At 35.5% G+C, this 25878-nt stretch overlaps 1 protein-coding gene and 1 pseudogene across 1 annotated transcript in view; one reads left to right on the forward strand and one right to left on the reverse strand.

Annotated features, from left to right (window-relative positions):
* Positions 1–946: 946 nt before the first annotated feature.
* Positions 947–25878, forward strand: part of LOC148947203 (uncharacterized) — a 180266-nt gene continuing 155334 nt past the window's right edge. The window contains exons 1-2 of the mRNA XM_089096533.1: positions 947–1040; positions 6483–6636. Coding sequence (XP_088952659.1) covers positions 947–1040; positions 6483–6636 — 248 coding nt within the window. The remainder of the gene's footprint in view (positions 1041–6482; positions 6637–25878) is intronic.
* Positions 23478–25490, reverse strand: LOC148947204 (uncharacterized; annotated as a pseudogene).

Here is a 25878-nt window from a genome sequence, read left to right on the forward strand (position 1 = left end):
TTGTTGTTTCTAAGGGGAATTATTGATTCACGATAGGTGAATTGAGGTCGACAGCACAGGTGTTCCACGGTCGAGGTTGTTGTTGTTGTAAGTGCACGCTCTCAGCGAATGTCAAGGTCGTTGTTGTTGTTGTTGACACACTTGGAAAAAGAGGTCATTGACCCCATTAACCACGTGTTCTTCCTAATGACTCTATGCCCATATATGGAGCCCTGTCAGTATTCTATGCCCATATAAGGAGCCCGGTCACGAGTAACACCACCTCCTCTACTTACATTGTGCCAACATCGTTCTTATATGCCGTCAGGGCATAATTTAAAACCTTTTCCCGAGGGTTGTGGGAATGTGTCCACCTCAAAACATATTTTCTATCTGGAAATCAACTACGCTGAACAAAATGGCTATCTCAAAATTTTATTGGATGTGTTTGGGGAAATGATGGGTATGGTTTGGGGGGGGGGGGCTAGTTGCCCTTTTATCACTTTCAACTATTAGAAAGGGCATGAGCCCTTTGAATTTCAAATCAAATGAGCCTTTTTTGAAGTTTATACGACAACGCCTTCTATAAAAACCTTATAAGCCCTCAGGGATTAACGTACAAACCCTGTCTCAAGTGTTTTGGGGGAGTCTCCTCCTCAAAAACATATTTTATATCTGGAAACCAACTATGGTGAACAAAACGGATATCTCAAAATTTTGATTGGATGTGTTTGGGGGAATGGTGGGCGTGGAGGGGGGGGGCTAATTGCCCTCCAATCATTTTTGATTATTAAAAATGGCACTAGCCACCCCAATTTTAAATCGAATGAGCCCTTTTCGAAGTTTATACGACAACTCCTTCGATACGAAGTGCCTGTCGAAGAAAAAAAACAAAAAAAAACATTGTTGCCACATCGTTCTTTACTTAGGCAACGCTAGCGCGCTGCCTATGATATGCTGAGTATAAATGTATCTGAAAGTTAAATGGGGTATGGTTGAGTGTGATTGGCTTCAATTTCAGTGTTCATTGACAGTTTTTGTCCATGACAATCTTTTTTTTGGTATTTGAATCTCTTTAGTGTGTGATTTGCAGCATACAAATGTACCTGAAAGTCAAGTTGGCGTGTTTGATTGGCATGAATGTCAATTGTCACTGTCATGAGTATGAATAAATATGAAAAAGAAATCCTTCGTTCGTTAGAAATCCAGCTGAAAGGTCTAAGAGATCTGCATTTTGGACTGGCAATGCTCTTCCTTCCACACGGGAGTCTGTTACTTATTATACTACTCAAGCGGCTGAAAACACGAATTTTTGCGGGCGGCTGAAAAAACACTGTTTTGTGGCTTATGATTAATAATATTTTTTCTTTTGGCATAAAAAAGTGTTTCAGGTGCTTTTTTTGCAACATTGCCCTTTCTTCAATACAGCTGTTGGGAATCTATTTTGTATGTTTTGTAGTCTGGACAGGGAGTATTCTACTTGTAGTCTAAAGATAGCTGCACAAGCCATATGGCTTATTGGCAAATTTTCAGGTTTGTACTGTTTCTTGGCAATAAATATCCTCAGTCTCTAAAAAGTATGTTTTATTAAAATAGCAGACTATATTTTAAATACAACAGCTTGAAAAACAAGAATATAATATAATGGCTTCCTTCGTGTTTTGATTAAAATCAGATTAAATAAACAGGGACTAAATGACCATATGTAAGGTTGTACCCAAGGGAAAGGAGAGGTTGTCTTAACATTATGTTTAGTTAATAGTCCAGTCAGAGAGGGTATTCTCCGGTTTTAAACCCTTGTGTGACATCCAATGGAATAGCTAAATAAATATGTTTACTGGTCATCCAATATAATGACCATGTACTGAGCTTTTGGTGACTGAAGTTTTTGTTTTAAAATCTTTTTAAAATTTTCATTTTTTAAGATGTTGAAAAAAGGTAAAGAAAAAATACCCATATTCTCTATAATTTCATGAAAGTCTAATTTTTTTTTGTCAAAACAAGTCATGAAATATCAGACATCCTTGATTCATCCATATATTAACTAAGACGCTGATTTTACGTTAAGTGTTCATCTGAGACATTCTATTCCTACTTTAGTATTCCCTGAAAGCTAGTAAAATTAATTAAGGTTATATAAAAAGTAACTCCTAATTATCTAAGTCATTACCTTTTACCCTGATGGGCTTAAAAAAAAAAAAGTAAAATAAAATGTCAAACTTTGCTTACTCGAAAAATCCATTTTTTTTTATATAAAAGCTGGTCAAATAGCAGAAAAGTGTATAAGAAAATTAAACAAAACTTTCGAAGAAAAAGATGACAAGTCTTGAAACGACTTTCGTTGGCGTCCCCACACTGCTATAATGAATATCAATTACGTAAGTAGCCCTTTATAGTATTAGTTCATTCTCAAAGGGGGGGGGGCTGGCCTTTATGATATGAAACGTAATATACATTCTTTTCGCTTGTCCTGGAAAAATAATTTTTATAGGAATAATGTGTATCAAGTATGTTTGCTTACTTTAAAATATATACATAAAGAGGACAACTTTTTAGACGAGTAAATTTTTAAACAAATCAAATTCCTTAAGTGTATGTCAGAAAGAGATCTGCGTCAAATTTTAACGCTGAGTGAATAACATAGGCTGACAGGCAGGGACGTACGCAGGGGGGGCCTCCGGGCCCGGCCCCCCCGAAATCTCACGATTTTGTTCATTTTCCCATAATTTTCTGATTTTTCTCACAAAATAATGGGTTTGAAGGATTTCGCCCCCCCCCCGAAAGAAATTGGGCCCCCCCCCCCGAAACAAATTCCTGCGGACGTGCCTGCCGACAGGGTTTGTGACCATTTTGAATTTGTAATATTCTGGCGAAGATAATTTCTTAAACCACATTGGCCTGACATCACATAAAGAAAGAAAAACGAGCAAAAATGGGGTTTTTATAGGCCAAATGAAAATACTGAAAAAACAAAGCGAAAAGAGAAGCCGATACTTTAGTAATCCCTGAAATAAACCTTGAACCACTTTCCCAGTCATCTAATTGAATCCGTGAACAACGTCTTCGGTCTCAAAGGATGTCTGCAAGAAATACAATAATTAAAATCCGAAATCAAATGACATTGTTGTCCAACTTATTTAATGGATCGTTCGCTTTGTTTTTTGAGTGAATGAATTGTTTCTTTATCTTTGGCAGTTGTCTGCTAGTATCTGTTGATGGCAGTTTATAATTGTTTGGATTTTTTGCAAATCGCGGATATTGGCGAATAAATCGCTTTTACGGTTGTTAGGTATTTGGTTTTAATTCTTTTAATTTTTGGCTTTTATTGAATTTTATTCATCTTTTAAGGTTTTGGTTTTTTTCTTTGGTTTTTTGGTTCTTTTCACATTGACTTTCCGAGTTTTTTTTTCGGCACGCTCCTTGGTTACATTATTTCGTTTCGCGCTGAAGAAGAGAGGCGTTTGTCCTCTCGAAATATTCGCTTTGTTTTTTCAGTATTTTCATTTGGCCGATAAAAACCCCATTTTTGCTTGTTTTTCTTTCTTTATGTAATATTCTGCGTTAGATTCTGGATTAGTTTCAGCTGTTGTATTCCTGTATATTCGTGAAGCATTTAATTCCTTAACCCATGAGTTTTTTTTTTATAAGTGGTCTCATTTTCTATAATAGGATATACATTTTGTTGGTTTAAGCCTTATTCAAATTGTTGATACATTTCTGTTGGTCCACTTTTCCGCTCACCCTTAGAAGTGAATTATGGTGTCCCCCAGGGATCAGTTTTAGGGTATGTGCTATTTCTAGCTTATGTAAATGGTTTCTTGTGTGCTAAGAAAACAGAAACCTTTAAGTTGCTGCAGATTCATCATTATTCACCTTCCCTTGCCAATAATAGTAGCAACAGTTTGCCTTATTCAGATGTTCTTATCAGATAGGAGTACAGTGGCGGATACAAGGGGGGGTGAGGGGAGGGGGCTCCCCCTAGCGTAGTCTAAAGTAGTGTAATTTACCTATTTAACCCAAGTTTGCGTTAATTAAACTTGCTCATAACGCAAGTTTATCGGATCAACCCATTTTGGGCCCCCCCACCCTAAATTTTTTTTTATCGCATCAACCTATTTTGCCCTCCCCCCCCCCCCCTAAAAAAATCCTGGACCCGCCCCTGTAGGAGCATCCTGAGTACTTATAGAAGAAATGAATCAGAGCTTTGATAAAATCTATTAAATTTGTTTGAGAGAATACTTCTGTGGTTCGATGCTATTTATCTTACGCTAATTTTTTTAAAGTCAAGTTATTTGAATTGTCTGGCGATTGCGAGATTGTCAGGTTATACCCCCAGTTACCTTAAATCCATCATTCAATTTGGATTGTTAGTAACTATTAAAATCAGTATGTTGAGTGATTTAATCTCTTTTTTTTGCTGAGTGATTTTGAAAATCTTTATAATGCTCTTTTTTCTCTGTTTTTCTTTTTTCTTTTCATTTTCCTCTTTGAATTAAGCTTCAAATGACTCGTATGTTTTGCCCCTCCTTTACAGCCAAAGACCTTTTTGGGAATTAATACCATATATTTATTGTATACTTTGTTCATTATGTATATTTTTTATCAAGGAACTGTAATTTGGAGAGTCAAATACGTCCGTCTTTTTAAAACCAGAGTGTTTTTTTTGTGAATTATTAAGGACTTTTTTTTATATAAAATCTTCCCTGAAAGTCCTTGGTTTATGAAATATTTCTTTTCCTGCGGCGTTGTTCTCCGACAACAAGGAACTAAACCTAATTACACTTGGAACTCCATTAATAAAGTTCTAAGGTCTGTCAGCCGTTTTCCAACTTGAAATTACACTCCAGTCATAAGGCTTAAGGCTTTAATAGATTATAGCATTAATAGTCGTACGGCTAATGGCATTAATAGAGAGTTTCCGAAAAAATGTATGCTTTGAGTTAACGTTAGTAGCATGACCTCAAAGACAGCATTTTGAAAATGAATCTTTTTGAAACTGTCTAGGCCTAGCTCATTTTTAGTGCTGAACAAATTAACAAAAAAATTAACATAAATATTTCATTTTAAGAAACATAACAAAAAATAATTTTTTTAGTCTAATCTAGCGCTTTTGTCGTCTGCAACTTGCATTTCAAATGTGGTTGCTCAAATCTCTCAATCGCATCTTCCCCCCCCCCCTTACTACCGATAACGTCAAAAATTATTAATGACACAAGAATCATTCACTAGAAGGGTTGAAAACTTGACGAGGATGTGCTTTACTAATACAGGAATCTACTTTTGATCTACTTCGGATCTTCAAAATCAAACTACCATTGTTTTTTTTTCTAAGTGGTCTCATTTTCTATAATAGGATGTACATTTTGTTGGTTTAAGCCTTATTCAAATGATGGTTTACCAAAAGATTGAATATTGATGACATGGTTTTATATTATAGTATGGATTCTTACGATGAAATTTTTAAATAGATTCGACATTTATTTTAGCAATTTTTTCAAGATTAATTGTAACTTAAACAAACATGCAAAATAAGCTTTTTATAAAGGAATACAAAAAATATAAAAAATCTTAAGACTTCGGTTGGGGTACGGGCCAGGGGCGGATCCAAGATTTTTGTTAGGGAGGGGGGGGGGCAAAATAGGTTGATCCGATAAACTTGCGTTAGGAGCAAGTTTATTTAACGCAAATTTGCGTTAATTAAGTAAATTACATTACTTTAGACTACGTTAGGGGGGGGGTGAGCACCCCCTCCCCTTAGATCCACCACTGGTACGGGATCAAACTCTCGCCCCTTCTACTGTGTCCATTTGATTGGTAACTTAGGAGGAATTATAAATATTTGTAATGGGCGTAAAAAATTTTTTCGTTTACTATACGTTTTGTTTTCTTTTAATACATGCGTTTATGAAGAAAAAGATGTTTTTAAAATTCCAATTTTCAAACTTACGGTTACTATCTCTAATGGAGGATAGTTCTTTCTTATTGTTTATTGCCATTAACATTTTCTTTCAGCAAGAGGCTGGTCTTACTTATCCAGGAAGCTACTTTACAATTACTGAGATCATCAATAACATTAAGATATCTATTTTTAATTGTCCAAGGTTTGGTTTACCCGAGGTTGTATACAGAAGATACGATTTTATAGTCTAGTTTTGATTAATATGATGAAACTTTAAAATAAGATATCTATCTTAGTACCTTAGTTAATATGAGAATATAATTTGACAAATATTCATTATTGTTTTAGCATTAATTAATTTTGTTTCAATATTAGTTTTAATATTAGTATTTAAATATTAATTTAATGATTTATTTTGCATAATTTAAATATGGTTTTATGCTATTTTATATTATCAATATTATATATGTTATTTATATTATTCTCTGTTAATTAATTCATTTATTTTAATTATCAATAAATTAATTTAATATTAATGTTAATTTAATTAAAGTTCTGATTAATATTAATTTGTTTTTGCTTTAATAAAATATGAATTTTTTAGGTCCCGCCTGCTCCAATACTGTTGAACCTATTGCTGGCGTTGCCAAACACTTTCGCACCGTTGTTATTAGCTATAGTGCCGAGGGATCGTTCTTTTCAGATCGCGATAAGTATCCATACTTCTTTCGGACCATCGGGGAAAACAGACAGTACAAGTAATTATTCTTTTATTCCTATTATTTTAATTGATTTGTTAAAGGATTAAAAAATAATAAAGCTCCAGGTGCTGATAGGGTGGTAAATGAGTTTCTTAAATATGGGGGCTATGAGGTTAGAAATAAGTTACTGAAGAGTATGAATATGATTTTTGAAAAAGGGGAAGTACCTAACGATTTTAGGAAAACCTTAATTAAGCCACTTCATAAGAAAGGTGATAAAAGTGAGTGTGGTGATTATCGAGGCATTAGTCTGGTTTCTGTAGGTAGAAAATTACTTAGCAATAGATAGGTAGATAGATAGATCGTGTATTTCAAAAGCCCAAGAGCCATATACACACAAAAATTTATGAAAAATAAAGAAATCACAACAGAACAAATTACGAAACATACATTAACATGATACATACCAGAAAATACCTTATGGTAAATTATCGAGAAAATAAGTTTAATTCCATATAATTAAAAATAATTAATTGTAGAATCTTTTCCTTCTTTCTAATCCCTTCTCTATGTACGCACCAATACGAAATATTGTGGTTGGATTACTACTTTGTAAAATATCAGGAAGCAGCAAAACAATCCCATGTAAGTAATTTTCCCTGAAATCAGAGAGCACCGGGCACTTTCGGAGAAAATGGTCCAAATCTTCGTCCTCATCCCTACAAAGAGGACACACATACCGACCATTAGGATGTACTATCCCCCTGTCCAACACCATTTGCCTGCTTTAGATTGGAAGGCAATTTGCCCTAAGCTGAATCTATTGACATAAGCTGATATTCGGTTAATTAAATTTGAAATAAAGGTCCTCTTCAAGACTTTATTTAACCTCATTAAAATGATTCAATGCAGTGGAGTTTAAAATCAGTCTTTGTCAATACTGAGTTTCTTCACCCCATAAGATAGATCATACTTGGCTTCCTAAATTTGTTGGTAGATCACGGGAACCAAAACCGTCATTCCATAAGTAAGGCGTTCTCACTCTTTCTAGTAATGACCTAATTTGGGATGGCCACGACGTTTTCGAACCATAACTGAACATCTGATAATAAGCAGCTCTTACTAGTCTATCTTCATTACACCTAATGAGCTTCAACCAAAATCTAAGCATCAAAATAGACCTACATAGTTTTAACGAAAACAGACCCATATCGCCTTTCAGAATCTGTGAATGAGTTGTCTGATGTAATCCAAACAGTCTTTTATAATACTGGAGCGGGAGGGACTCCAACTTCTGTGCCACTTCTCCGCCCCAAATCTCTGCTCCATATCCTATGACAGGTAAAATTTGTGTATTAAATATTCTTTTATGCATTTTTAGGTTTTTAATCCCCATTATCGTCGGATTTCTAAAAATTGCAGACATGGCCACTTTGCTCAATTAATTTTTTCATCAACATGACTCTTTAAACTTTCATTTTCCGATAAAACAAATCCTAAATATTTTATTCTTTTACTTACTTTCAGTTCCTTATTATTAATTTTAAATCTATAATTATCTTCGCCACTTGCTTTCCTTTTTTTTTAAAATAACAACTTCAATCTTTTCAACATTCAGCCTTAATTTTTTCATCTGCAAATATTCTTCTATCAGACTCAGAAGCGTCTGCAGTTCTTGCGGTGTACTAGCCACCAAAGCAATATCATCTTCAAATAATAAAAGTGATAGTTTATGGGTCCCTAGACTAACTTTTGAAGCCCATCTATTCTCTAGAAAATCAACAACATCATTTATAAAAATATTAAACAATATGATACTATTTAGACTAATATGATAATTTTTAGACTGAGAGATGCCGTAGACAAAGTTTTAAGAGAAGAACAATGCGGTTTTAGAAAAGATAGAGGATGTGTCGAACAAATTTTCACTCTTAGGTTAATTAAATAAAAAAAAAAGTTTTTTTAACTGAAAGTAAGGAGCGACATTAAAAATTAAAACGAACAGAAATTATTCCGTATATGAAAGGGGCTGTCCCCTCCTCAACGCCTCGTTCTTTACGCTAAAGATTTTATTGTTTTAAAAAAATAGAGTTGTGACAAAGAGTCAAACTTTAGCATAAAGAGTGAGGCGTTGAGGATGGGACAGCCCCTTTCATATACGGAATAATTTCTGTTCGTTTTAAGTTTTAATGTCACTCTTTATTTTCAGTTAAAAAAAACTTTTTTTTTTATTTAATTTTTGAAAGTTTTTGAATTAATACAGGTTTTGATATTAGGTCACCGTACATGAATAATTAAAACAAACTTTGCATATTAATTTTACTTTTATTTGGTTAAATGGTTTTCTGGAAAGTTGTTTAATTTTATTTACGAACGTTTTTATTAGTAATAAATATACGTAACTTACGAATTAACTTACGTAACGAACTTCTATATTCATATATTTTTAATATATATACTAGGGGGCTCTCCCCCTACTCAATACCTCGCTCTTTAATCTAAAGTTCGAATTTTGTTCCAATTCTTTAAAAATGACCTCTTAATCACAAAGGCCGTTAATTAGAATAAATAGCTCTTATGAAAGTACTAAAAAATCTTTGGCTTAAAGAGCGAAGTATTAACTAGGGGGCAAACCCAATCATATACGTAATAATTTCTTTTCGTTTTAAGTTTTGATGTTGCTCGTTACTTTTAGTTGAAAAACTTGTTTTTATTTAATTTCTGATCGTTTTTTTTTAAATAATGCCGGAAAAATCCGGTGCCCCATTCATAGCAATGTCCCTTCCCCCATGAAAACTTACTTCATGGAAAGATCCTTCCACATAGCCCCCCGACCCTCCCGCCCACTACCTGAAAAAATCCCTCTTGAAAACGGCTGTATACTTCCCAATATCCAATACTATATGTAAACATTGGGTAAAGTTCATAACTTTCAGCCCTCTCCCCGGGGACTTTGGGGGATTAAATCGTCCTAAAAGACATATTTATTATATTTTCGACCATGCTGAACTAAATGGCTATCTCAAAATTTTGATCAGGTGACTTTGGAGAAAAAAAATGATCGTTAGAGGGGGCCTAGATTTTTTGGGTCATTTAAAGAGGGCACTAGAATTTTTAATTTTCGTTCGAATGAGCCCTCCTACGATATTCTAGGACAACTGGGTCGATACGATCACCCCTGGGAAAAAAAAAAAATACAAATAAACAAGCGTCCGTGATCTTTCTTCTGGAAAAAAATACATAATTCCACATTTTTGCAGATAGGAGCTTCAAACCTCTACAGTAGGGTTCTCTGATACGCTGAATCTAATGGTGTGATTTTCATTAAGGTTCTATAACTTTTAGGGGGTGTTTCTCCTTTTTTCAAAAATCAGGCAAATTTTCTCAGGCGCGTAACTTTTGATGGGTAGAACTAAACGATTAAACATTGATGAAACTTGTATATTTGAAATCAGCATTAAAATCTGATTCTTTTGATGTATCTATTGGTTTCAAATTTCCGTTTTTTAGAGTTTCGGCTACTATTGAGCCGGGTCGCTCCGTTCTTACCACGTTACTTACCTTTCTTACCTTTCGTTACCACGAACTGTTTGATAATTGAGAATTGCCTGAGTTTTCAAACACCTTTGGTCCTCAGTTTCATAGATTATGAGCAAGCGTTCGATTCTGTTGATAGAAGAGCTTTAGTAAAGGTCTTGTCCTTGTATGGTATACCAGACAAATACATTAAAGTGATTAGTGCTTTGTATGAGAATTAAATAAAAAAAAAACGAGTTTTTTAACTGAATGTAAGGAACGACGTTAAAACTTAAAACGAACAGAAATTATTCCGTATATGAAAGGGGCTGTCCCCTCCTAAACTCTTCGCACTTTACGGTAAAGTTTTTTATTTAAAAAAAAAACAGAGTTGTGAGAAAGTCAAACTTTAGCGTAAAGAGCAAGGTGTTGAGGAAGGGACAGCCCATTTCATATACGGAATAATTTCTGTTCGTTTTAAGTTTTAACGTCGTTCCTTACTTTCAGTTAAAAAAACTTGTTTTTTTTATTTAATTTTTCAACGTTTTTGAATTAATGCACGTTTTGATTTTGGCTCACCGTACATGAATAATTAAAAGAAAATTTGAATATTAATTTTACTTTTATTTGGTTAAATGGCTTTCTCGAAACTTGTTTAATTTTATTTACGAATGTTTTTATTAGTAATTAATTTAAAAAAACTTTTTCCACAAAATAAGTTGTTCAAAGAAAAGTAGTAATTAGTAGTAAATAAAGCAAGTCAAGTCAAGTCAAGTCATTAAACAAAAAATGAGCAAAAATAAAATCAAATAATCTACCAAGCGTGAAACTACCACAAATCAGCATTGATAAATAAATAAAACCCAAAACGAACAGCAATTACAATAATTAACCGAGTCAAACTCAAAAAGAGCAGAAATTAACATAAGTTGGATGCCAAACCTCTATGCCTTCACAAGGCCAGAACAAAATTTGTACTTTACTGACAAAAAATTAATGTTTTTACTTTTATAACTTAAATAAATCAAATAATATTAACATTTTGATTACTAAATATCAGTATATCTATATTAAACTGACAATACACATTCATTTGTATTTTTTCAGTAAAGTTTGAATGGACCCTTTGAATTTCAAATCGAATGAGCCGTTTTTTGAAGTTACTGCGACAACTCCTTCTATAAAAACCATATATGTCCCCAGGGCATAACTTAAAACCCTTGCCCTGAGGGCTGTGGAGGAGTATCCTCCTCAAAAACATATTTTCTATCTGGAAATCAACTACGCTGAACAAAATGGCTATCTCAAAATTTTTATTGGATGTGTTTGGGGGAATGATGGGCATAGGGGGGCTAGTTGCCCTGCAATTACTTTCAACTATTAAAAAGGGCACTAGCCCTTTGAATTTTCAATCAAATGAACCTTTTTTGAAGTTTCTACGACAGCGCCTTCTCTAAAAACCTTATATGCCCCCAGGGCATAACTTAAAATCCTTGCCCTGAGGGTTGTGGGGGAGTATCCTCCTCAAAAACATATTTTCTATCTGGGAATGAACTACGCTGAACATAATGGCTTTCTCAAAATTTTGATTGGATGTTTTTGGGGAAATGATGGGCACGGGGGGAGGGAGGGGGGGCTAGTTGCCCTTCAATCATTTTTGACAATTAAAAAGGGCACTAGCCCTTTGAATTTCCAGTCGAATGAGCCCCTTTTGAAGTTTCTACGACAACGCCTTCTATAAAAACCTTATATGCCCCCAGGGCATAACTTAAAACCCTTTCCCTGAGGCTTGTGGGGGAGTGTCCTCCTCAAAAACATATTTTCTATCTGGAAATCAACTAGCCTACGTTGAACAAAATGGCTATCTCAAAATTTTGGGTGCATGTGTTTGGGGGAATGATGGGCGAGGGGGGCTAGTTGTCCTCCAATCACTTTCGACTATTTAAAAGGGCACTAGCCCTTTGAATTTCCAATCGAATGAGCCTGTTTTGAAGTTTCTACGAAAACGCCTTCTATAAAAACCTTATATTCCCCCAGGGCATAACTTAAAACCCTTACCCTGAGGGTTGTAGGGGAGTGTCCTCCTCAAAAACATATTTTCTATCTGAAAATCAACTACACTGAACAAAATGGCTATCTCAAAATTTTGATTGGATATGTTTGGGGGAATGATGGAAGTTTGGGGGGGGGCTAGTTGCCCTCCAATCACTTTCGACTATTAAAAAGGGCGCTAGCCCTTTAAATTTCCAATCGAATGAGCCTCTTTTGAAGTTTCTACGACAAAGCCTTCTATAAAAACCTTATATGCCCCCAGGGCATAACTTATAATCCTTGCCCTGAGGGTTTTGGGGGAGTGTCCTCCTCAATAATGTGTTTTCTATCTGGAAAACAACTACGCTGAACAAAATGACTATCTCAAAATTTTTATTGGATGTGTTTGGGGGAATGATGGGCGTGGGGGGGCCAGTTGCCCTCCAATCACTTTCGACTATTAAAATGGGCTCTAGCCATTTGAATTTCAAATCGAATGAGCCTGTTTTGAAGTTTCTACGACAACGCATTCTATAAAAACCTTATATACCACCATGGCATAACTTATTACCCTTGCCCTGAGGTTTGTGGGGGAGTGTCCTGCTCAAAAATATATTTTCTATCTGGAAATCAACTACGCTGAACAAACTGGCTATCTCAAAATTTTGACTGGATGTGTTTGGGGGAATGATGGTCGTGGGAGGGGGGTTAGTAACCCTCCAATCACTTCCGACTATTAAAAAGTGCAATAGCACTTAGAATTTCCAATCTATTTAGTCGTTTTTGAAGTTTCTAAGAGAAAACCTTCTATAAAAAACTTATATGCCCCCAGGGCTTACCTTACAACCCTTGTCCTGAGGGTTGTGGGGGAGTGTCCTCCTCAAAAACATGTTTTCTATCTGGAAATCAACTACGCTGAACAACATGGCTATCTGAAAATTTTGATTGGATGTATTTGGGGGAATGATGGGCGTGGGGGGGGGGCGCTGCCTATGATAAATATATGTAACTTACGAATTAACTTACGTAACGAACTGTTTTGTTCATATATTTTTAATACGGATATTAGAGGGTTCGCCCCCTAGTCAATACCTTGCTCTTTAAGCTAAAGTTCGAATTTTGTTCCAATTCTTCAAAAATGACCCCTTAATCACAAATGCCGTTAATTAGAATAAATAGCTCTTATAAAAGTACTAAAATATCTTTGGCTTAAAGAGTGATGTATTTACTAGGGGGTGAACCCAATCATATACATAATGTTTTCTGTCGTTTTAAGTTTTGATGTTGCTCCTTACTTTCAGTTGAAAAATTTGTCTTTTTATATATAATTTCTGATCTTTTTTTTAAATGATGCTGGGAAATCCGGCACCCCCTTCATAGCAATGTCCCTTCTCCCGTGAAAAATTTCTTCATGGAAAGATCCTCCCACATAACCCCCGGCCCCCGCCCCCACTACCAGAAAAAATACCCCCTGAAAACTTCTGTATGCTTCCCAATAACCAATACTATATGTTAACATTGGGTAAAGTTCATATCTTTCAGACCTCCCCCCACGGGGACTTCGGGGGATTAAGTCATCCTAAAAGACATAGTTATCATATTTTCGACCATGCTGAAGAAAATGGCTATCTCAAAACTTTGATCGGATGACTTTGGGGAAAAATGAGCGTGGGTGGGGGCCTAGTTGCCCTCCATTTTTTTTCGTCACTTAAAAAGGGCACTAGAAATTTTAATTTCCGTTCTAATGAGCCCTCCCACGATATTCTAGGACCACTGGGTCGATATGATCACCCCTGGAAAAAAAAAAAAAAAACAATAAAAAAACACGCATCCGTGATCTTTCTTCTGGTAAAAAATGCAAAATTCCACAGTTTTGTAGATAGGAGCTTTAAAACTCTGCAGCAACTTTCGATGGGTAGGAATAAACTTGATGAAACTTATATATTTGAAATCAGCATTAAAATCTGATTCTTTTGATGTATCTATTGGTATCAAAATTCCATTTTCTAGAGTTTCGGTTACCATTGAGCCGGGTCGCTCCTTACTTACAGTTCGTTACCACGAACTGTTTGATAACACTGCTGCGGTTAAGGTTAGCAGCTGGTTTCGTACTAAATCAGGAGTTAAGAAGAGTTGTGTTCTTTCCTGCTTTATATGGATTATTTTGATGGACTTTGTCTTAAGGAGCACAGGAAAGGCACTGGGAGACCACGGAATCAAATGGGGAGGAAATTGTCTCCTGGACTTAGATTTTACTGATGATTTAAGCATCCTAGAGGAAAGTTTGAGCAAACTGAATAAACTTTTAGAGGATTTGCGAGTTCAGGGTGCTAGAAAAGGTTTGAAAATTAATGTTAAGAAGACTAAGTCACTAAGGTTAGGAATAAGTGAATATGAAAAGGTGACACTGGGTAATGAAAAGATTGATCAGGTGGGCAGCTTTACTTACCTTGGTAGTATTAAATATAAAAAAAACAGGTATTTCTTAACTTAAAGTAAGGAGTGACATTAAAACTTAAGACGAACAGAAATTATTCCGTATATAAAAGGGGCTATCCCCTCCTAAATGCCACGCTCCTTACGCTAAAGTTTGACTCTGTCTCACAACTTTATTTTTTAAAACAATAAAAAACTTTAGCGTAAAGAGCGAGGCGTTGAGGTGGGGACGGCCCCTTTCATGTACGGAATAATTTCTGTTCGTTTTAAGTTTTTATGTCGCTCCTTACTTTCAGTTAGAAAAACTTGTTTTTTTTATTTAATTCCTGATCGTTTTTTATAATGCAGGTTTTGATTTTAGCTCACCGTACATGAATGATTAAAATGAAATTTGCATATTAATTTTACTTTTTTTGGATAAATGGCTTTCTCGAAAGTTGTTTAATTTTATTTACGAACGTTTTTATTAAAAACAAATATACGTAACTTAAGAACTAACTTACGTAACGAACTTCTATATTCGTATATTTTTATTGCATATATAAGGCGGGTTTGCCCCCCTAGTCAATACCTCGCTCTTTGCGCTAAAGTTTGAATTTTTTTACAATTTTCTAAGAATGACTCCTTAATCACAAATGTCGTTAATTAGAATAAATAGCTCTTATGAAAGTACTAAAAGACTTAAGCTTAAAGAGCGAGGTATTGACAAGGGGGCGAAACTAATCACATATCCACCTTTTTCGGAAATCAAGCATACTTTCTCGGGATTGTAACTGTTGATGGAAAATATTAAATTCGATAATTCTTATATATTTAACATAAGCACCAAAAGGCTATTTTTTTTTATGTATCTTTTTTTGTTTTTATTTTTTGTTTTATCAAAATTTAGTTTTTAGAGTTTCGGTTACAATTGGGCCGAGGAGCCCCTTACTTCCAGTTTGTTACACGAACTGTTTGATATCCATGAGCTTGATCAATTCCATTGCCATGTTCTTTGCCATCTCATCCCCTAATTTCACTTCCAATCGACAAAAAAGGATTTCTCTGCATTTCCTTTCTAAAAAGGGAAATAGAAAGTTCTTAGAATCTGGTTGAATTGTTTGTTAGATACTAATTCTAGGATTCTAAGTTAGAAAGTTCTCTAAAGTCAAAAGTCTAATCTAAGCGATTTTAAATAATATGAGGCTTTTGTGCAAATACTATCTGGAAAAATAGATTACCTGGAATTTGTATCTTGTGTTCCTTTGTTTTATACTTTTTGAATTTAAATGACTTCTCGTACACTTGGTGGTGAGACGCTCAAGGGGAGAGTAAAATATCCCCCATAGGCCACCCAATATAGGCAAGGGGTCGGATGCCAATGGTCAGGTATGGTGCTGAAGCGTGGGTGCTTCGAAAAAACGAGAAGGATTTGCTAGACGTTTTCCAGAAAAATTCCCGATGAATTGTTTTAGTTACCCGACTGACTGACCGTATCTCAAACAGTAAGCTGTATGAAAAAAGTGGATCAATGTCGCTTTCTAGGGTTATAATGAGGGAAAAGTTGAAATGACTAGGACACGTTCTGCGGATAAAGAATGGCAGATTGCCCAAGATTGTCCTTGTCGGGCAACCATGTAGGGCCAAGCGACAGGCAGGTGGCCCCCAAATGGGGTGGGATGTCAGGGAAAGATGTAAGGGAAGTGAGAACTTCTTTTGAAGGGGGTTTCCAAAAAACACTTCCCTCCCTCCCCCCTGTATGTATGTTTAAACACGAGTTAATAAATTCGCAAATTTCACCCCGTGAGAAACAAAGCAGGAATGAAAATAAGTAATAAAGGCAATGGCACTCGAGTGGGGGAAAAAAAGGTTCTCTGATGGGAAGAGCGAAATGAACTTAAACCGAACAAATATATTGCGTCTCAGCCTATGCGAAATATATGCATAAAAGTAGCTCGATTTAAGTGACTCATTATATTTCCTTGTATTTTTAGAATTCTACCAAACTAATGCTTTACTGAAAACTCCCGAAGCATGGTCACCGAGGGGGGGGGGGATAAAGCAAAGCATGATACCTTAATACACATTTTATTTTATTTTTTTTTACTTTAAAAGCACCCTAGATTTCAGAATTCGTGGTCCAATGATAGTTCCTGAACTTTCTAGGAGAATCTGTCGTCTATAGCGAGTATGGGAAGACCAACATGCAGTAAGTACGTTAATATCAACAAATATTAGGATTCAGAGCCACCACATTAATAGATGCAGTGTTTGCTCCCGTTTTAGTCCATGCTTCTTAAGAGGATAAGGGTGAATTGTATAGAATGTTTCCAAAAGTTTTCCTTTTTTCTTCTAATCAAAGAAAAAATCTTTGTGGAATGCTGAACATGGAAATTTAAAAGGTGAAAGCCCGTTGCAATGCTGTAACCCTACCTGTTTAAGGGATTTTTTTTAGCCTGAGTATGAGTATCTCGTAAACTCTCTTTGATAACGTGTTAAAACGAAGTCATCAAAGTCATCACCTCGAAAAAATGTTATTTTGATATAATTTACTTTTTTTCTGCCAAAGAAGTAAGTCACAGACAAATTGTAGGGTGGTATTATAAGAGATTATCTCTTTTACATACCCTATATTACAATTGATCTCTCGCAATGCCATCTCTGATTGACAGTATTCATTTCATGATTATCAAGCCAAAATTCGCGGGAACAGAGCCGCCAGTTAGTGGGACTGGGGGAATGGGTGATCAATCCTTAGATTTTGGAAAACACCTTTTTTCCATATTTTCACAAACAAAAACGATGAAAACAAAAAATACCCCTCCTCCAAGATTTTTAAAGACACCTTTTTGCTTCTTCATTTAAAAGAAAATTGAAAAATCATTGCAACCCCCTCCTAAATTTTTGTGATCTGGGGCTACTAGGTGAGGACACACTCCCTTATCTTCAAGTAACGCCACTGTGACCTTGTCATTCGAATTTTCTCTTACTTTTCTAAAGATAAACCAATAAGTGAGTCATCTACCACGTAAATAATAAACATTTCTTTCCATTGCCCTATTCCTAAGTTAAACAGAATTAGTAAAGCTATTAGAATAAGACGGCTTCTGGAAGTTCCCAAGAGGCAAGTTTCTAGTGTTCTGTAGGGATTCTCAATTTGGGCAAAGGTCAAACTGGAAAGCTTATACGCAACGATCGTCTGAGTACTAGGAGCAGGTGACAAACTCGGGATTTGGAACAAGAGATGTATTTCAAAAGTATAGAAGAGTTTTGAATAATAAATATAAATGTGTCTACTGGTCTATATTCTTGCTGTTGAATAAATAAGTTCACTACTGAAACTAGACTGCGTATGAATAGAAGATTTTGTGTAATCAGAAGATTGCAGTGAAGCGGTTGTCAACATTAAAAACGTATTTGAACGTCTCCAGGGACTTTGTCGTTACTTTGACAGTAAAAATTAATGACTTGTTACTGGTAAAGTAACGATTTTGGGCCTCATAAACTGGGCGGCCAAGGTATACAAAAATTACAATTGCGACAATTTTTTAGTCAATTAGGTACCTTTATAGGAGTGTAAAAATAAAAAATAATAGGAATTTAGTGTCAGATGTGAAAAAAAACTAGGGGGAGGTGGCAGTCCCCCCTACCCAGGCCTAGAAGTGCCACCGCACTTATAGTCGGTTTCTCTGTCTCAAAAACACGGTACTTTCTCTGTATCTGAATGTTTGTAGAAGACAATCTTTTGTTTGTATTTGTTGTTGAAAAACAGAGACTCGAACGTGTCCATCAACTGCGTCATTATTCTGCCAGTGTAAGCATCGACTTGTCACTGATAACATCTTTCTCTGTCTCAAAAACAGAGACTCGAACGTGTCCAGCAACTGCGTCATTATTTTGCCAGTGTAAGCATGGACTTGTCACTGATAGCCTTTTTCTCTGTCTCAAAGACAAGAGACTTCTCCGGTACTTGAATATTCGTAGAATACAGTGTTATTTTGTGGAGCTTTGTTTGTTTGTAGCATTTGTTTAAAAAAAAGAGACTTGAACGTGTCCAGTAACTTTGTAGTTGTTTTGGCAGTAAAAGTATGATTATGAGTTAGCCTCTTTCTCTGTTTCACAAACATGATACTTTTCTTGCATTTGGATAATTGTAGAAGGTATTGGTTTTGTTTGTAGAGCAGTGTTACAGAGAACATATATGAAATTTAACTCGTTTTAGTTTTGACACTACGGCCTGATTGCTTTAGAGCTGATTTCTGACGAGATCAGGATATCGTTCAGTAGTTAGATTTCATGGTTGAATTGATATCTAACCGCTCTTAATTCCTGGGAATATTTTTGATCTGTGCTAGAGTGGTGATGGGTATTTTGTGCTAGAGTGGTGTGCTAGAGTATTATTATTTGTGCTAGAGTGGTGATGGGTAAAAGCACAGCTCCCATTGCAACAATAATTTTCTCTGTAGCATACCATATTTATATTCATATGCCTGCTGGCACAAAGGTGAAAAAGGCGAGAATAATTTCAGAGACCACACTGGCTAATCATGACAAAACCAAAAAATCGCAAAAAAGAGAAAAACGGGGACAATAACCGCCAGTGAAAAACAGAAGAAAAAAATTCAAATATTTCAGTTGAGACCTCCACTCAACCGTCCTCAGTAAAAACTCATACACAAAAAATTCAGTTCACTTTGTTGAAAAATTAAAATACCTTTAAATAAGAAAAGATACGATTTTGGTCAGTTTCGATGCTATTTCTATGTATTTATATTACAAAATACGTGAACTTGCTCTTCAAAGGAAACTAGGAGATAATATTGACCAAATGGACTATGAAACAATAGATATCGAAATTATTATGCGTCTCGTTCATTTTTGTAATAGTTCTTTCTTATATTTTTGATACAATAACCAATTTTTCACCCAAATTATGGGTCTACCAAGGGGTACGATCCTTTCACCGTTTTCCACCATTTTTCAAGAATAATGCAAATTTTCTCAGGCTCGTAGCCTTTGATGTGTAACATTAAGCCTATTGAAGCTTATATTATTTATCGCGGGGTGAGGAGATTTTTGGGGGAATACACCGGACCCATGTCATATAGAAGCATAAATCTATTTTTTTATTCACTGACATTCATGGGCGCCCATAAGCTGAATTCCTGGGGAGGCAAACCTCATCTAATTGGCACTTTTAATACTATAAAATAGAAATCTCAGAACAAAAATATAAAAATAAGGCAGCATCATTCAGCCAGGGGGGGGGGGCGGGATCCCCCCCTGCCCCCCCCCCATATGGGCGCCCATGCTCACATCAAATTCTAATGTCGAGCAATAAATCTAGAATGACAAAGATCGCCTCTAGATTTTTTGCCCCTCCCCCTTACTTTTATATTTTCATCGAAAATACCTTTCTTTTTTCAACAAAATTGCCCCTCTCCGTATATTTTGAAGAACACATTTTACCTCCACCTCTCTATTTCTGTGTAATGACTCTCTTGAAATGAGTCCAATATATTCAACAGCAAAATCATGGAGGAAATGTTGTGTCTTTTGAAATTAAATTTTAAAAAAATCAGTTTTTTCAACTGAAATTAAGGAGCGACATTAAAACTTAAAATGAACTGAAATTATTACGGGTATGGAGGGGATGCCTCCTCCTCAATACCTCGCTCTTAACGCTAGAGTTTTTTAGTCCTTTTGAAAAAGCTTCCTATAGTTCTAATTAAACAACATTTGTGTTTCAGGGGTTGTTTTTAAAGAATTGGGACAAAATTCTTTGTCTTTACATATGCGACTAATCATTTTTATTGAACAAAAAAATTAACGGAAAAAATATGTATATATTATTTTTAATGTTAATTAAAAATTTATTTATTAAAATGAATTATTAATTTTATTCATACAATGAAAATAAATTAGATGACGTCAGTGTCAGAGCCTCTCAGACGTTAAGAATAAAAAACATATATAATAATAAAAATAGCCTACTCATTTTACAAGGATCAGAGAAAATTGTTTTATATGATGAATTATCAATATACATTATATTGAAAATCAAAACAAGAATATGTAAAATCCTTTCAAACAAATGTTGTTGAAATACTTAAGAACCACTTCTATCATTAGGATGGGAATTATTTTCGGTTTTGTTTCTAAGACGAATTTCAGCTTAGAAACTATTGACAAATGCTTTCTAAATTGACTTCTTATGTAGCTTCTGTCACAGAAGAAGTGACTTACTATTGATGAAATTTTGGATATTTCTATTTGCTAATCCATTAACAAGGGTGTGTCTTTTCCATAATTTCTAAAGATGAAATTATTGTGAAATCCATTTCCTTTCCATTTCCAAGTCCATTTTTTCGAATAGTATTGGTAGCCATTTTTTTGCAGTGAGAAAATAAAAGCTATTTTCCATTTGTGGTATTCTAAAAACAACTTAGGATCGAAGGAAAGAGTTCATTTATTATAATTAGTGTAAGAGTTTAGTTGTACAGTTTCTGCTCGCTTTTGTGTTCCTGAAAAAAAATTCTTAAAGACATTGACAATAAAAAATATTATATATATAACCGACAATAAAATACAAGTAAAAGAGTAGCAATGAAATTTTTTTTTTTTTCCAATTCCTAAACTTGCTGCGTCTGGCACATTTGAATGTCTGATTTGCCACTAGTCTTTTACATTAATCGATCACAAGGTTTTAGCTGACTGTTGAATCTTCTTTTGAAGGAGTCGACAGAGGACGTTTAGGAATAACGTCCCCAGAAAGATCGTTCCAAGTCAAAGTGCAACGTCGAATGAAGCTATTCTTCAAGTACTCTCTTCTTGGCATCTCAACCCTAAGATAATTAGACCGAACTGTGTCCTTTTATGTCTGTCTTGTCGGTTGGTCAGAGGGGAGCACACCACGAGAAGGCTTCACAGAAGGAGCTGAACTTATGTACTTGTAGAAAACAGCCATCGACACTACATCAAAATTTCCACTAGCAGACTCGAGAGAGTCATGGGAACGACTGAACCTTTTCCTACTAGCCCTATTCTGAATCTGTTGAAGTGGTGCTAATGACGTTTTCGGAGCACCTGCGTACAGCAGTCTGGGGTTCGGCACTGGGTCTGATGCATGACTTGTAAAGTGGGATGATCGAGCAAGAGAGTGGGTGATTTTTGCGGCCAAGACTGATCCTCAGCTTACTTGCACAGGAAAATCTAAGAAGATAAAAGTGGCGTTTTGAAGGGAGATTTCGAGAAGTGGATTCCAAGGAGACGAAGCTCGTCGACTCTCTTTATAACTTCATTCGTGAAGATGAAGTTGGGATGTATAAGCGGCACTTTCGATCAGGAGATCAGCAGCTCCTTTGTTTTGATGCATTGATACTGACCATCCTTGCATCGGACCACTTTTCAATTTCCAAAATATCCGTCTGTAGGGGCTGGGAGGCATGGTTTGGGTCTTCTGTTTTGGGATGGCTATGAGTGTCGTGGTGTCGTCGGCAATGTGATGCAGAGGGCTTGCAAGGTTGCATGTCACTTATGTAGAGATTAAGAAGCGTAGATCCCAAGGCACTGCCCTGGGGAACGCCTATAAGGAAAGAAAAAAAGAAAACGAAAATTGAAAATTGAAATTGCTATTGTGCAAGAGCTTGTGGCTTTACAAATCTTGCTTGAGGCTTGAGGAATTGTCAGAAATACTCATAATAATTTATTTATAACCGACTATAAAGCACAAATAAATGTGGAGTACAGAAATAGAAAGAAAAAAGGAAAACCCAAAAAGGAAAAAAAGGAAAAGCGAGACAAATTATTTGTATAAGAGTTTGCCTGTATAATTTCTGCTTGATTCTGTTTTTAAAAAAATCTTAGAAATACTAGTGATAAAAGTTATGATATTTTACAACCCACTATAAAATGCAAGTTAAAGGGAACTAAAGAAAAGTAATGAAAGAAATTGAAAAACCAAAATGGAAATTGAAAACGGAAATTATTATTTGTGCCTGTACCATTTCTTCTGTTTTCGGTTAAAAAAAAAATCCTTAGGAATATTAATAACAATTAAAATAGATTATTTATAAATCACTATAAATTATAAATGTATTTTTCAATAAAGAAATATGAGGAAAGACAAAAGCCAAAATGCAAAATTAAAATTGAAAATGTCTTTTTTTAAGTGTTTTTGCACAATCAATCAATCAATCAATTTTATTCAATCAATAAACTCAACAAAATACACTTCAATATAAACTCCCCAATGTAAGGCTCTATGGCCAGGAAAAAAACAAGGGAGAAACAAAAATGAAACAAACACTTAAAAAACAAAAACATTTTCAACATCACACATTCACACCTTTAAGAGACTCAACACAAGAGAAATCATAAGATAAAAAAAAAAATTATAAGTTACAATGATAAACATAAAAAAAAAGAAAAAAAAACTTAATTATTAACCAGAAAATTTCTAGCATAATTCCGTAACATACGAAATGGACGGCAACTTCATTCAAACACAGTGAGCGTTTTCCAGATCAGGTTGCGAGTTGTTAAAGGATTGAATTCGAACCTCACCGGTAAAATATTAAGCATCTGGAAACTGCTGGAAGTGCGAAGATGATAAGTTGATTGATCAGAAACAAAAGATATATTATTACATAGAGCAGCAGGAAGACGGCCGTACAACTGTAAAAATATGAAAGAAGAACAAGAAAGAAAATAGAGAGATTTCAAATCAAGCAAGGGTTTAAGTGAAGATCGGTTAGTTTCTTTAATAAGAGTCCTTAAAGTTGAAAGTGGCATCAGAGACGAGGGAAAAGTTGACATCCAAATAACAGAACAATATGAAACATAAGACTGAACAAGGCTGTAGAACAAGATTCTAAGAATCGAACCTGGAAATATGCATTTAAGATTTCTAAGGATTCCAAGACTCCTGGAGACTTTCATTTAATCAAAACTCTTTCAAAAAGGGCATTTATCTTTGAACTAAGATCAGACTTAGTTCTACCAGCTGTGCCAAGAGTACTGTCATCAGCAAAAGCAATAAGTGCATCCGGTAAGGACGAACTCGTGTCAAAATTAATGACGGATGCTGGTTGACAAAGACGACAGCAAATGGTAGGTTTTAAATTTTGAACTGCATTAATAAGGTCATTGGCATAGATTAAAAAGAGTATTGGCCCAATTACAGATCCTTGTGGAACGCCAAACTCTATTCCCGAAAGGTTAGAAAATTGCAGATCAACCGAGATGACTCGACCAGTTAAATATGATAGAAACCAAGAATAAGCATTCCCTCTTACACCAATATGGGACAGTTTCCTCAGAAGAATCTTGTGTGTTAATGAGTCGAATGCTTTTCTTACATCGAGAAAAAGAGCAGCAGGTATCAGACCAGAGTCAAGAACTGAATGTAAATAATTCAAGAGAGTTGCACATGCATACTCAGTTGAGTGCTTCGCCCTAAAACCAAATTGAAAATCATGAAAAAAGTGTTTAGAATTAAGAAAATTAAGAAGTCGAGAAAGCATAGCTTTTTCAAATATTTTACTAAACACCGATAAAAGGGATATGGGACGATAATTTGCAGGATCATTCCTTGATCCACCTTTAAAGCAAATAATTACGCGAGCAAGGTTTAAAGCACTTGGGAAAACACCATTTTCAAATTAAAGATTGATAAGTCTCGTGAGGGCAGAAATAATGACAGGAACAATGAACTTTACAACCTTAGTCGGAATTCGGTCTGGGCCAGAAGATGGAAGAACCCCTCAAACCATTGACAATTCTGGCTATTTCAGCTTCAGAGGCAGGTTCTAATGCCATTTCTTTAGGACAAGGCGGTCCAAGGTAAGACATAAAGTCAGGTAGAGAAGAAGAAGGACTTACAGAAGAGGCTGTAGTTTTGCCAATATTAGCCAAATAGGAAGTAAACGCATCTTGAACTTTTAGCTCACCCTCTACATTTTCGCCTTCCTACGCAATGCTTGAAGGGGCGGAAGAAGGCAGAGAAGATGGATTGATAACAGATTCGATCACTGGCCCTTCTTCCTAGTATCTTTACCACACGCAGAGAATTTTCTGTAATAAAATAACGATTTGGCCTTTCGGCAAAACGAAGTGTAAACTCTTCTATAAGCTTGAAAAGTTGAAGTCTAGAATCACGAGAAGATGGCTTAGAGGACTTGTAAGCCTTCCAATGTATTATTTTTCTTCCTCCAACTTTTAAGGAGTCCCGGAGTCATCCAAGGATTCAAAGGGGTTGTTCTTTCCGATGCCGGATTCGATTGGGGCGCAACACATGTATCCATGGTAACTTCTTTCAAAGAATCATAAAAAGAATTTAACAAAGAATTTAAATCAAATTCGGTTTCAGAATACTCCACAAACAACCCGGCAACCGTGACTTCAGAAGATGCAAACCCTGATCATTAAATTTTAAAGAGGAAAAACCAGTTCCTTGGCTCCTCCTTGGCAACGCATCGGAAAAATCATACGTGGAAAAAACAGGAAAATGGTCTGAGATATCACTCCTCAACACAAAACTTTGCACCAAGGTCAACGATGAAAAAATTTTATCAAGCAAAGATGCAGTAGTGTTAGTAATACGAGTTGGAATGTATGCAGAAGGTATATTCCACTAGCGAGCATTGTTGAAAGAAAATCCAAGGACGAGGATTACCTCCGGTCACACAAATTAAGGTTGAAGTCACCCATAACAACAAGTTCACATGAATGAAGTTGGATTGTTTCCAAAACCTTATCAACAACCTGAAGGAAAGAGGAAACTACCCACTAGGAGAACGGTATATATTACCAACAATCAAAGTTTTAGCTTGGGTTCTAATCTCAATAAATATGGATTCAAAAATTCCTTCTACATTTCTTGACAGGTCACGTCTAACACAGTACGGGAGACATTCCAAAACATAAACAGCAAGGCCCCCTCTAGCCATCCTACTTCGATTTAGATATTCCATCTTGTGCCCAGAGAGATGCACTAGAGATTCATTTTTCGAATCAAGGAAAGTCTCACAAAGACCAAAAAAGTCAGGGTGGCCACTACGCACTATTTTTTTCAACTCATCAAACGAAGAACAAAGACCCTGTACATTAAGCTGAAGCACAGAGAACCTACCATCTCGTTTGGATGCTTGATCTAAATCCGATACATATTTACTACTAACCGAAAAATGGGGATTTGCTGTAGATTTATTAGACTGACCTACTGAATTATTAATCAAGCTAAGAAAATCTATTGGATTATTTTCAAATTGAAGCCAGCGCTCACCCAAGGAGGGGATGTCACCCGAACTAGAGTCGAACAAATTGAAAGAAATAAAC

This window comes from Artemia sp. Qi Xiang Cuo, chromosome 11 (genome assembly GCF_049724085.1).
Source record: "Artemia sp. Qi Xiang Cuo chromosome 11, ASM4972408v1, whole genome shotgun sequence".
Classification (NCBI taxonomy): domain Eukaryota; kingdom Metazoa; phylum Arthropoda; class Branchiopoda; order Anostraca; family Artemiidae; genus Artemia; species Artemia sp. Qi Xiang Cuo.